General features: G+C 39.2%; 1 protein-coding gene across 3 annotated transcripts in view; it reads left to right on the top strand.

Moving 5' to 3' along the window:
- Positions 1-12,019, top strand: part of CHD1L (chromodomain helicase DNA binding protein 1 like) — a 104,630-nt gene that overhangs the window by 34,255 nt on the left and 58,356 nt on the right. For all 3 annotated transcript variants that reach the window (XM_004380426.3, XM_023734848.1, XM_023734847.1), the window contains 7 exons: positions 955-1,069; positions 1,694-1,725; positions 6,360-6,441; positions 7,804-7,966; positions 8,590-8,745; positions 9,678-9,770; positions 11,188-11,284. In XM_004380426.3, the coding sequence (XP_004380483.2) occupies positions 955-1,069; positions 1,694-1,725; positions 6,360-6,441; positions 7,804-7,966; positions 8,590-8,745; positions 9,678-9,770; positions 11,188-11,284 (738 nt within the window). The remainder of the gene's footprint in view (positions 1-954; positions 1,070-1,693; positions 1,726-6,359; positions 6,442-7,803; positions 7,967-8,589; positions 8,746-9,677; positions 9,771-11,187; positions 11,285-12,019) is intronic.

The following is a 12,019-nucleotide window of genomic DNA, read 5'->3' as shown; positions in this document are numbered from 1 at the left end:
CCTCCACCGGACTGAGTCCAGTACAGGTAGATGGTGCCCGGCTACCACCACTGGCTGCTCTGACCAGGATCACAACAGAGGGTTCTGGACAGAGCTGGAGAAGGATGTAGAGCATAATTCTAACTCACAAAAAAATAGACTAGATTTACTGGCCTAAAGGATACTGGAGAAACCTTTAGAGTATGGCCCCCAGACACCCTTTTAGCTCAGTGGCGAAGTTACCTCCAAGGTTCACTGTTCAGGCTGGGAGTGGACAGCCCCGTAAAACCAAATGAGACTAAAGAGGTACAGGAGTCCAGTGACAAGGGCCAGAAGGTAGAAGGGGACAAGGAAGCTGGTGATAGGGAACCCAAGGTTGAGTAAGGATAGTGTTGACATGTTGTGAGATTGTTAACCATCGTCATAGGGCAACATTTGTAGTAACTGTTAAATGAGAAGCTGTTTTGTTCTGTAAGCCTTCATCTTAAGTGAGAATAACAGCACAATTGGAAGAGCGTAGTCAATGTCACTGAATTGTGCGTGTAGAAATTTTTGAAATGGTGTATCTTTGGCTATGTGTATTTTCACCGAAAAAAGAAAAGGTTGAGACGTTAGAGGGTTAATATATTGTGAGGTTGTTAACCAGTGTCATCAAACAACATGTGTACTACTGTTTCATGAGAAACTATTTGTTCTGTAAGCCTTCACCTGAAGTACAATAAAAAAAAAAAAAAAAAGATCACCATGAGTTGGAGCCTATACATGGGCAACTAACAACAATGAGCTTTAAGTATTTAATACCTGGCGAGTGCTGTGAAGTCTTTGTTACCAGATTCCCACGACTGTTTCGGTTTGAGGGGCATCATTAATTCTTCATGTCTGCAAATCTTCCATAAAATCTCATTTTCCAGATATGCACACCCTTTTCCCATGGCCCTAGCATTTATGTTCATCTGTTTCTCTTCTTGGATTCAGATTTGCTCCAAGTCTTTCCTGTGTAGTATATACAGGTGACAAGGAAGAGAGAGCCCACCTACAGCAAGACCTAAAACAAGAGTCATGTTTCCATGTGCTGCTCACTACCTATGAGGTACCGTTTTGTTTCTCTATAGCAAGGTCTCTTCACCTGGGGCTTTAAAGGTTATAGAACCTTCTGAAATTATATTTAATTTTCTTGAGTGTACACATTTTTCTGGGAAGACAATCTGCTTTCATCAGATGCTGAAAGAGGTGCTGTGACCAAGAGAAGTTAAGAATCATTGTGCTCCAAATTAGTTAGATATCTCTCCCTGTCTTTCCTGTTGGATTAAGGAGGAAGGCTTCCCAGGGAGGTGGCTCTGGAGTTACATCTTGGTCTGTGAATAGGAGTAATGAGACAGGCAGGCAGCAGGCAGGGGACAGGGTTTTTTAGACTGGGACATGGAGGACACTTACGTAGTTCCAGCCTCATTATAAGTCTTCCTTCAAACTAAGGCTGTCTGGGTCACTGTAAGCAAGATCTTCCACTTACTCATACTTCCCATCTATTGGTTTATAAGAGTGGTACTTAAAAATTATGTTAAAAATCTTTTAACGTAATAAATGAATAAGACTTAGATAAATTCTGTAATTTAAGAGAGTGAATGGGAAACAATATTGGGATATTGATACAGCTTATTAATGTCAGAGTTATGTTGATACCAGCCTTTATAGTGTGTCTTCCTTAATTTTTCAGATTTGCTTGAAAGATGCATCATTTCTAAAATCGTGAGTAGATTGCACTACTTTAGAAACAGTTTTGAGTGCATCATGAAAGTCATGTCTGTCTTTCACATTTGAATCCTTCACCTCTCACGTGGTATGCATGTCTTCCATGAATCCTGTTCATGGATAGGTAGCGTGGTGAGAGTTCTATATTCTAGCCTTCTACTTGTTCTGTTGTATGTAGGGTTGCTGTGAGTTGGAACTGACTCAGTGGTACCTAACCGACTTGATGGTACCTAACAATAACATCTCGTTATCTGTGTTTACTTGGGTTAGTCACTTAACCTGTACGAACTTCAGCTTCATCTGTAAAATGGAGATAGTTAAATTTCTTAGGGGGGATGGCTGTTGTGAGGATTAAATGAGGTAATGTGCACATAGTGTTTTGGGTGGTTAATAGATATTAAATTCTTTTAAGTATACTTTTAATTAGCTTTCTGGCCTCATCAGCTCATGAAGTGTAGGAAACTTGGATTTAACTCTTGGTACTACCAAATACAGGTAGTTTATGGTTGTAGTATATGGTCATGTCAAGATAACTATAACGTAAGTTAAATACAAACTACATTTTAGGTAAGTAAAAAAAGAAGAGTTGTTGTCAAGGTTTCATTGTCCATAGCATGTGTCATTATGGCATGGTTAGGTAAGGGTTCTTCATCTTAATATTCAGAAATTTTTGTTTTCAAAGTGTTTTATCAATATTTTAAATGTTATTTCTCATCCAGGTTCTTGTGAGTAGATTTCTATTATCTTATTTTAAAATACTAAAGGCTCAATCATAGATTTCATGGCTTCCATCCAGTGTCTAAAGAGGATTAATCCAGTGTTTAAGTAGGTCCAGAAAGCGAGCCTGTTGTTTTACCTTTGTTAAGAAGAGGACATGCTTTCCTTCTCCTTGTCTTTTTATTATCAATATTCAGCTTAAAAATTGTTGGAAGTTTTTCATTTGGAAAGGAACTGTTCTGGGAGCTATTGGCAATACCAGGAAAGTAAATCCCAGAGCTGCCCTGAGAGGACATAAACTCTCATTGAGGGGTAAGAAGTTACAGATAACCATAATTCATGGTAATGTATGGGCAGTCTCAAAAGTCAGGAGGATTGGAACATAAATGTTGTTGGGCACTTTACATAAATTATTCCATTTAGTTATCACGGAAACCCTATTAGGCAGGTATTTTTATCCATTTTACAGATGAGGAAAGTAAAAGATTAGGTAATAAATGAATAATTTCTTTTATAAGGATGAGCACAAAGCTGGTTCCTATGAAGCAGAGGTAAAAGATGTCGCAAATGTCCAACTTTTCCTAGCTGCTGTACCACTCCATCATCTCTAACATCAACTACTCCCTCTCCGCTCTACACTTCCCAACCATCTTTGGGTTCCCTAATTCACTGCAGCATCTCACAGAATTCACGAACCATATAAAGGAAATGGCTCACACAGTTGTGGAGGCTGGCAAGTCCCAAGTTTGTGGGTCAGATGTAGGCTTCTCCCTGACCCTCAGTCTCTGCCCACAGGCACTCAGCTTTCTTGCTCCCTAGGCCGGGAAGCCCACAACACCGTCTCCTGCGGGTCTCTCCTGCAGGTCTCTCCTGCCAGTCTCTCCTTTCTTTGTGTGGTAGACTCTTCTCTTTCCCGCCTTTGGGGTGGCTCATTTCAAGCCCAGCAGGATGGCAGAACTGACCAGTCCCCTTAGTGGGCCACAATTCCCCTATCACACAGTCCTGCCCAATCACCTGGGTGGGAGTTACAAGACCATGGCTAGAAAGGCCACACAAAAAGCAATCCATTACACTGCAGTAACCCATCCAGGCTACATTCCTAGTAAGTGGCAAGGCAGACTTTCAAACCCAGCACCCGTTGCTACGGAGCTTCTATTTTCACTATTTATTATTGTAAAAATATACATAAAGCAACATTTGTCAGTTCAACATTTTTCAGGTATGCAATTTAGTGATATAAATTACCTTAATCATGTTGTGCAACCGTCACCCATAATCGTTGCCAAGCTTCCCATCACCATAAATAGAAACTCACTGCTTATATAGAGCCTCTTTTTAAGAGAACTTCTTAAAGTATCTGGGTACCCTGGAATTTCACTTTATTCTACAGGCATATATTCTTTTTATATCGGATAATCTGTCGTGAATGCATTCCAAGTGATTTAAGAACCTAAGTAACAAGGGGACGTGTATAGTGTGGACTCATAGTATAAATCCCAAAAACATACATGTAGTCTTTCAATTTATTTGACAAGGTTATATTGTGTATTACTCTGTAAACAGCAGGGAAGTGTAATATAATCTCTGCCCCCTAAAGAGGTTTATTATGGAGAGTTAAGACTGCATGTTAACAATATGAAAATTACTAAGCTTTTGCTAGATGACAGACTTGTAGAATCTTTAAATCAAGAAGGTTAGAAGTTACTTTATCTGATTCTCCATTAAGTGCTAGAATTCCCCCTACCTCTTCCTTTCCAGGGATTCTTCTTTAGTGCCAGACAACTTTTGATGAGTGATTTGACCTACTTCCTTTCACTGAGCCAAAATCCACCTCCGTGTAGCCTGTTTCATTGAACAAGCACTTACTGGATGCTTGCTGTGGGTAAAAACCTAAACACCTAGCCCTTTATGAGGGAATAATAGAACCTAATGTGTTTTGAAAGCTAATCCTTGGCCAGGCACTCTGCTATGGACACTTTCATACCTTATCATATAACCATTGTTTTTATTCCTTAGTGCATTCTCTGATCATGCTGCCCAGCAGGAAATGATCCCAACTCCTGCACTCGCTTTGGGCCCCCAGCTCTTCCTCCACATGCACTGCTCAGTAGGTGAATGGTACCAGGCATCTCTGTTTCCGCACCCATCCTATGGATCTTCTCTGTAGTTTCACAGGAAGAGAGCTTCCTCCTTGTAAAGCATCCTCTGCTTAAGATCTGTCTCAGATGTTTGAGGAATTTTATTTCCATTACCACTATCTTTTCAATATTTTATTTTACCTGTATATGCATTTAGTTTTTTAAGTACAGTGAAACCTGTGAGAGCTAGAAGTCGATGGGACTGCCTTGTTTTTCCGTGTCACACAAGTTTTACTGCCTTTGACAGGGTGTAGTCTTACCTACCACTTTTCTATCGCTTGTTTTAATGGAAAATATCTGAGTTTTCTTTCTCTGACCAGTTCCGCCTTATATAGATTCCGGCTTTTGCAGGTTTTACTGTGTAAAATAATATGATGAGATTGCGGATAGTTTTACAAGCAAAATAAAAAGTTAAAAATTTTATAACTTCCACTTTATTATCTTTTCCATGGCTTTCACATTTGTAAAAAAAAAAAAAAAGGATATACAACTTTTATATCTTTTTTAGTTATTATATGGGCCTTTTTTATCACAACATAATCATCATAATTATCATTTAAAATGCCACATAATAGTTTATCACCTATTTTTGGACATTTAGATTATTTTCAGTTCTTTGGTGTTTTAAATGATGCAGCTTGGAACGTATTCATGTATACATATTTTTCCATATTTTGAATTGTTTCTTAGGAACAGCTTTCCAGTAGTGTTAGTCAAAGGATATAATACTTTCATGACTGAACACTCTTGAGTAATTGTCATTGTAACCTACTGCTCTATAGAAAGCACTCTGACAGCAGCTACCGATGACCTCCATATTAACAAATCCAGTGATGTGTCCGCAACATTTGATCCTATTGACCACTTCCTCCGTTCCAAAGTCATACTTCTTTAGCTCCTATGACACTACCATCTTTTGATGTTTCTTCTGCGGTCGAATGTCAGCTCTACCTCAGACTGGCTTTATGTCCTTGACCAAGTCATCTAACCTTTCTGAGCTTTATTTAGTCTCCTCATTGGGAAAATGAGCACAATAATTTCTTACCATATTGTTTTGAGTATTAAATAACATATGTAAAGCCCCAAGCACAGTGTCTAGCACATAGTAGGTGTCAGTAAATATTTCTTTTTCCTTTCCGCCTCTGGCTTCTTCCTGTCTGCCTTTAACGAGTAGGTCTTTCCTACTTTGGAAAAAAAAATTTTTTTTCCCCTTAATTTTACGGCCTTATGCAGCTATTGGAGCCCTGGTGGTGTGGTGGTTAAGAGCTCAGCTGCTAACCAAAAGGTTAACAGTTCGAATCCACCAGCCGCTCCTTGGAAACCCTACAGAAAAAGCCAAACCCAACCTGTTGCTGTCGAGTTGATTCTGACTCATTGCAACCCTGTAGGACAGAGTAGAACTGCCCCCTAGGGTTTCCAAGGAGTGGCTGGTGGATTCGAACTGCTGACCCTTTGGTTAACAGAGGAGCTCTTAACCACTATGCCACCAGGGCTCTTGGATACCCTATAGGTATCCCTATGGGCAATTCTATTCTATCCTACAGGGTCACTATGAGTCAGAATTGACTCAACGGCAATGGGTTTGATTTGGTTTTTTTGGATGCAGATATTGTCCTATGTGTATCCTAAGCCCTTAAATAGGAAGGGTATTTCGTATTTTTATAATAGGCTTAATATTAGTCTTTCCAACAACAGTCAGAGTTTTGTAGTAAGACTAGGTTGTGAGGTATGTGTTTGTGTTACAGAAAAATGAAAGCTTGGATTTTTTTCTCACAGCTTCCCTTGGAGTGTTCTTGTTGTGGATGAAGCTCACAGGTTGAAAAACCAAAGCTCCTTGCTGCATAAGACACTGTCAGAGGTAAATTCACAGGAGAGTCTTAGTTTTTATGTAACTCCCTTTCAAAAAATATTAGTTTAGGCCCATATAGAGTCAACTGAATGGATTGAAACTCTTTTTCAGTCAGATTTATGCAAAACTAAATGAAAATTTTGTGAGTGACAGAAGCAGTATTTATTTAACATGGTCTTAGTTCTCCCTTTTCTTTTTATTTTTATATAGGAAATAAATTTTACTAAAATATGGTAATCTAATGAATTAAGACTCTACCCAGTAAAATTTATTAACACTTTAGTATATATCCTGCCATGTCCTTTACTCTGTATGTATACACCCAAACATATAAAATACGTATACTTTATTTAAAAAATCAAACACATTATGTATGTGTATATGTAGGCATACTTGGGTGGCACAAATGGTTAAGCACTCAACTACCAGCCGAAAGATTGGTGGTTTGGACCCACCCAGAGATGCCTCGAAAGAATAGTCTAGTGATCTGCTTCCAAAAGATCACAGCCTTGAAAACCCTATGGAGCAGTTCTACTCTGCACACGTGGAGTTGCCGTGAGTCAGAATCGACTTGACAGCAGCTAACAACAACAACAACGTGTGTATGTACGAGTATGTACGTGCATATTTAAAATATTTTGTATTTTGGTATTTAAAATAATATACATACGTAGGATATGGCTTTCCCATTTTGCTATATTAAACTCTAAGGGGTGTAAGTTCTTGTCAGTGTTAGTTCAGAGGTTGTCCTTTGCTTGACCCAACATCTGTTGTTTTTCCTGACCTTTTACTTCATTAATCCCTTACCCTTGGTGTTCTTATCTGTTGTTCAAATTTTTAAAAATTGTTTTCCATTTAGAGGTGTATATGTCCCCATGTCCACAAACATCCAGAAGTTTTTGATGTGTTGCATCTGATGTGCTGTGAAATTTTACAAAAAGACATTCTTTTAATGTAGATCTTCTTGCTTGTAGTGTTGGGGCCTGATGCTTTAGCTTTGGACTTCCCAAACTGGGTATATGCAGTGTGTCTGTGATGCTTCAGTAGACTCCCCCACATAGCTTGAATCACGACACAGACTGAGTAATGATAGCAATATTGAATACTCATATAGTACTTCAGAGTTCACAAAGTGGTTTTGTTTACATCATTTCTGTAGTCATGATAACATAATCTCAGAATTATTATCGCCTTCTTATATTGAAACTGAAGATGTATCATTTCTTATATCAAACAGCTAGTATACAACTCTATTTTCATCCCCCTTAGTCATTCCATTAAACCATGCCTCTCTTTGTTTGGGTCAGGGTTGTGATAGTTATCTGAGTCTTGCTTTACAGTGTTATGGATTTTTTACTTTATTTATTTGAGTTCTCAGTAGTCTTCAATCTCCTGTTGACTGGAACTCCCATCCAGAACAGCCTCCAAGAGCTCTACTCCCTCCTCAGTTTTGTGGAGCCTGATATTTTTTCCAAGGAGCAGGTGGAAGATTTTGCTCAGCGTTACCAGGATATTGAGAAAGAATCCGAGTCAGGCAAGTTTACTTCCTACAAAATACCCAAGAGACCTGGACCCAGAAGCTTCCCTAATGTGGAATGGTTTTAGATAGAAAAGTAAGAGAATCGGTGACCAGGGAGGTAAACAGCCACACAAAAAGTGACGTCAGAGCCCTTGTGTTCCCAGTTGCCTGCTACTCATGACTCTCTTAATTGTTTGTTAACATGATTCTACGATAGGGCCTGTTCAGTCATTTTTGGAAGAAATGGGAAGTGCCTACTGATTTTCACTTTTTTGTTTTTTTCTCAGCTTGTGACTTCTATAAGGAGTTTGTTAACTTTCCATGCCACTTCCTGAGGTAGAAAGGTGTATGGGTGCGATAGTTAAGCATTCTGTAGCACTGGTGTTTCTTTTAACACTGCACCAAAACCAAAACTCTGGGATAGATGGGATGTGAAAGTGAAGGAGGGAAGCCTTCCTCATTTATACAGCTGGCAGTTGTAGTCTTCTTCCTCTCACACTTTTGCAGCCCTTATCAGAATCATCCATCTTATCCTTGTGATACTATCCCAGGATGAATATTGCTGTATATTCTCTAGTAGTTCAATGCCTTAGTCCTGTTCTTGTCCCATACTTCGTGTTTTTTTTTCCCCCACACAGCAACTGAACTACACAAACTCCTGCAGCCATTTCTGCTGAGGCGAGTGAAAGCTGAAGTAGCTACAGAGCTTCCCAAGAAGACCGAAGTAGTAATATACCATGGCATGTCAGCGATGCAGAAAAAATACTACAAGGCCATTTTGATGAAAGACCTAGGTAATCAGAGGGTATTGTCCATATTGAAACTCAACAAGTTTGTGATTTTCATACAGGGAAGTGTTTTATAATCACATGTGCTTTGTATAGCAAATACATGGAATGAAATTTTATATTCTGAATAATACTCACATCAGCCAGGGAAAGTGGCCGAGTATCTTTAATCTAACTCAGACTTTATTGGTTTTTGCAGTTACAGAATTTCTTTTTTTTCCTGTCCAGTTTTTCTTATTGCCTAAGAAAAGCATGCATTTCTAGGTGTCCCAGTCCTGTCTTTCATACCCCACCCTGTCAGATATTTAATAGATTGTACAGCTATTTTGTTGGATCAAATGTAATGATTAAGTAACTAAGGGGAGGTGAGAGAAAGTGAAGGGGGAGGTGGGAATGGAACAGTCTCACAATTTTCAATTTACATTTTCTGTCTCTTGGCTTTATGACATCTGTTAAAAAGGGTTTTTGTTTTTTTTTTTGTTAAAAAGAATTTTTCTGAAGAGTAACAAAGTGTACCTAAGTTCAATTTTTAGTTTAGATTTCCACCTTAAAACAAACTGACGTTTAAGAAAATTTCATACGGATGTGCTGTTAATTCTCAAAGCAATTCCATGAAATTTGGGAGGTTGATATAGGTTTGAAAGATACATTATTGAGATCAGTAGTGGCACAAACAATTTGTACTTGGCTGCTAACCAAAAGGTTAGCAGTTTGAACCCATCTAGTGGTGCCACGGAAGAAAGGCCTGGCACTCTGCTTCCATAAGGATTGCAGCCAAGAAAACCCTACAGATCTCAGTTGTACCCTGTAACACATGGAGTCACTATGAGTTGGAGTTGACTCGATGGCAGTGGGTTTTAGTTTAAGATTATTTATGGAAACTTAATTTTTTTTTTTTTTTGGTTTGGTTTTCCATCTCTCTCTTTTGAAAATTTCAGATGCATTTGAAAATGAAATGACAAAGAAAGTTAAACTTCAGAACATCTTGTCCCAGCTTCGAAAGTGTGTGGATCATCCATATTTGTTTGATGGTGAGGCAGTGCCCTCTTTTCCCACATTATTTTCATTAACATTTCTGTGGCCAACATCATAGCAAAATTCCTCAAAAGAATTGCCAATATTTACTGTGTCTCCTTCATTTCTTCCCATTTTCTAGCATCAATTTTTTTATATTGATATTATCTAATATATTGTTCCTATTCAGATTTCTTCAGTTGTCCCCCTAATGTCCTTTATGGCTGTGGTTTTCTTTTTCTTTTTTTTTTAATCCAAGATTCAACGACAGATCTTGCATTTCATTTGACATGTCTCTCTAGTCTCCTATAATCTAGAAAAGCTCTTTTGATTTTTGTTTTGCCCTTTTTCTTTTTAAATGATATTGATAATTTTGAAGTGTCAAGGTCAGTTGTTTTGTGAGTTGTCTCATAATCTGGATTTATCTGATCCTTTCTTCATGATTAGGTATCCCATTGTCTTGAACTCACTCCAGTCAGTCATCCTTTCATCAACACTATTCCGGGTTCACCAGTGACCTCCATGTTGCCCAGCCAATGGTTATTTCTCAGTTCCCATTTTAATTAACCTCTCAGAAGCCCTTGACACAGTTCATCACCCCTTTCTTGAAACATTTTGTTCACTTGGCTTCTGGGACAGCACCTTCTCTTGCTACCTTACTGTGTGCTCCTTCTCATTTTCCTTTGCTGTTTCCTCTTTACTTTGTGGACTTCTATGAATTTTCCTCTAAGAAGGCTTTAGCTGCATCCTACAAATTTTGATATGTAGTGTTTTCATTTTCATTTATGCTGGGGCTTTTTTGATTCCCTCTGATTGGTGGCTTTTGGGGCAATTCTAGGACTTCTGTGGCCCTGGAGACTTTCATATGGATAGGATCAGGGATCTCTAGGATAGTTCAATGTGGAGGGCCTGCTGCCTTAAGGGAATCTTTGCCAAGTAACACTATGAACTGTTTTAAAATTTCACAGAATCTTAATCAGGTGCATATCATAACTTTTTGGGGGAGGAAAGAGATTTTGAAAGAAGCCCTCCAGATTATTTTAACTGCCACTCCCTGCCTGAAGAATCACTGACTTATACATTTAAGTCTATTTCTTGATTTGTTTTCTAGAATGAGAGCCTCAAGTTTTTGATTTTGGGTCCCCTTAACCTTTAACATCTCCCTGTGCTTTAGTTTCCTGAAGAATGGGCTTGGTCCTTGGGTGGACATTTATTAGGCATTTCTGGTATGCCAGGCTCTGTGATGGCATTAAGCATCATTAAGATCGTCATGCAAACAAGTATTTATAAAAAGCCTCAAAGAGAAATGAGGCTGGGACCTTTTATCATTTAGAAAGAGCTTGACTCCTGCTGTAGCTTGGTCACCAGCACCTCTACCCATGGACTCTGCCTTGACTGGGGGCACATTATTGGGAGTGGTTTGTTCTTCTCTAGGTGTGGAGCCAGAGCCTTTTGAAATTGGAGACCACCTGATTGAGGCTAGTGGAAAACTTCACCTGCTGGACAAGCTGCTGGCATTCCTGTACTCCAGGTAGGTGGTGGGTTCACATTTCCTGCTTTGAGATGGTGACTGGTGAGACCTTAATAATGAGGGACTCATTGTTTTGTTTTGTTTTTTTCCTTTTTATTGTTGCACTTTAAGTGAAAGGTTACAATTCAAGTTAGTCTCTCATACAAAAATGTATACATACATTGCTTTGTGACACTACTTGCTCTCCCTGTACTGTGACAGCACACTCTTCCTTTCCACCCCGGATTTCCCATGTCCATTCAACCAGCTCCTGACTCTCTGCATTCTTGTCTCACCTCCAAGCAAGAGCTGCTCATTTAATCTCATGTATCTACTTGAGCTAAGAAGCACACTCTTCACGAGTATCATTTTATGTCCCATAGTCCAGTCTTTGTCTGAAGAGTTGGCTTCAGGAATGGTTTTAGTTTTGGGCTAACAGACAGCCTGGGGGCCACGTCTTCCAGGGTCCCTCCAGTCTCAATCAAACCATTAAGTCTGGTCTTTTTACTAGAATTTGAATTCTGCACCCCACTTTTCTCCTGCTCCATCAGGGACTCTCTGTTTTGTTCCCTGTCAGGGCGGTCATTGTGGTAGCCAAGCACCATCTAGTTCTTCTGGTCTCAGGCTAATAAAATTTCTGGTTGATATGACCCTTTCTGTCTCTTGGGCTAATACCTTCCTTGTGTCCATGGTGTTCTTCATTCTCCTTTACTCCTGGTGGGCTGGGACCAATTGATGCATCTTAGATGGCCGCTC

This window comes from Trichechus manatus, unplaced genomic scaffold, assembly GCF_000243295.1.
Source record: "Trichechus manatus latirostris isolate Lorelei unplaced genomic scaffold, TriManLat1.0 scaffold00073, whole genome shotgun sequence".
Classification (NCBI taxonomy): domain Eukaryota; kingdom Metazoa; phylum Chordata; class Mammalia; order Sirenia; family Trichechidae; genus Trichechus; species Trichechus manatus.
Note: the sequence above shows the minus strand (reverse complement) of the source record. Positions and strands in the feature narration are given on the sequence as shown.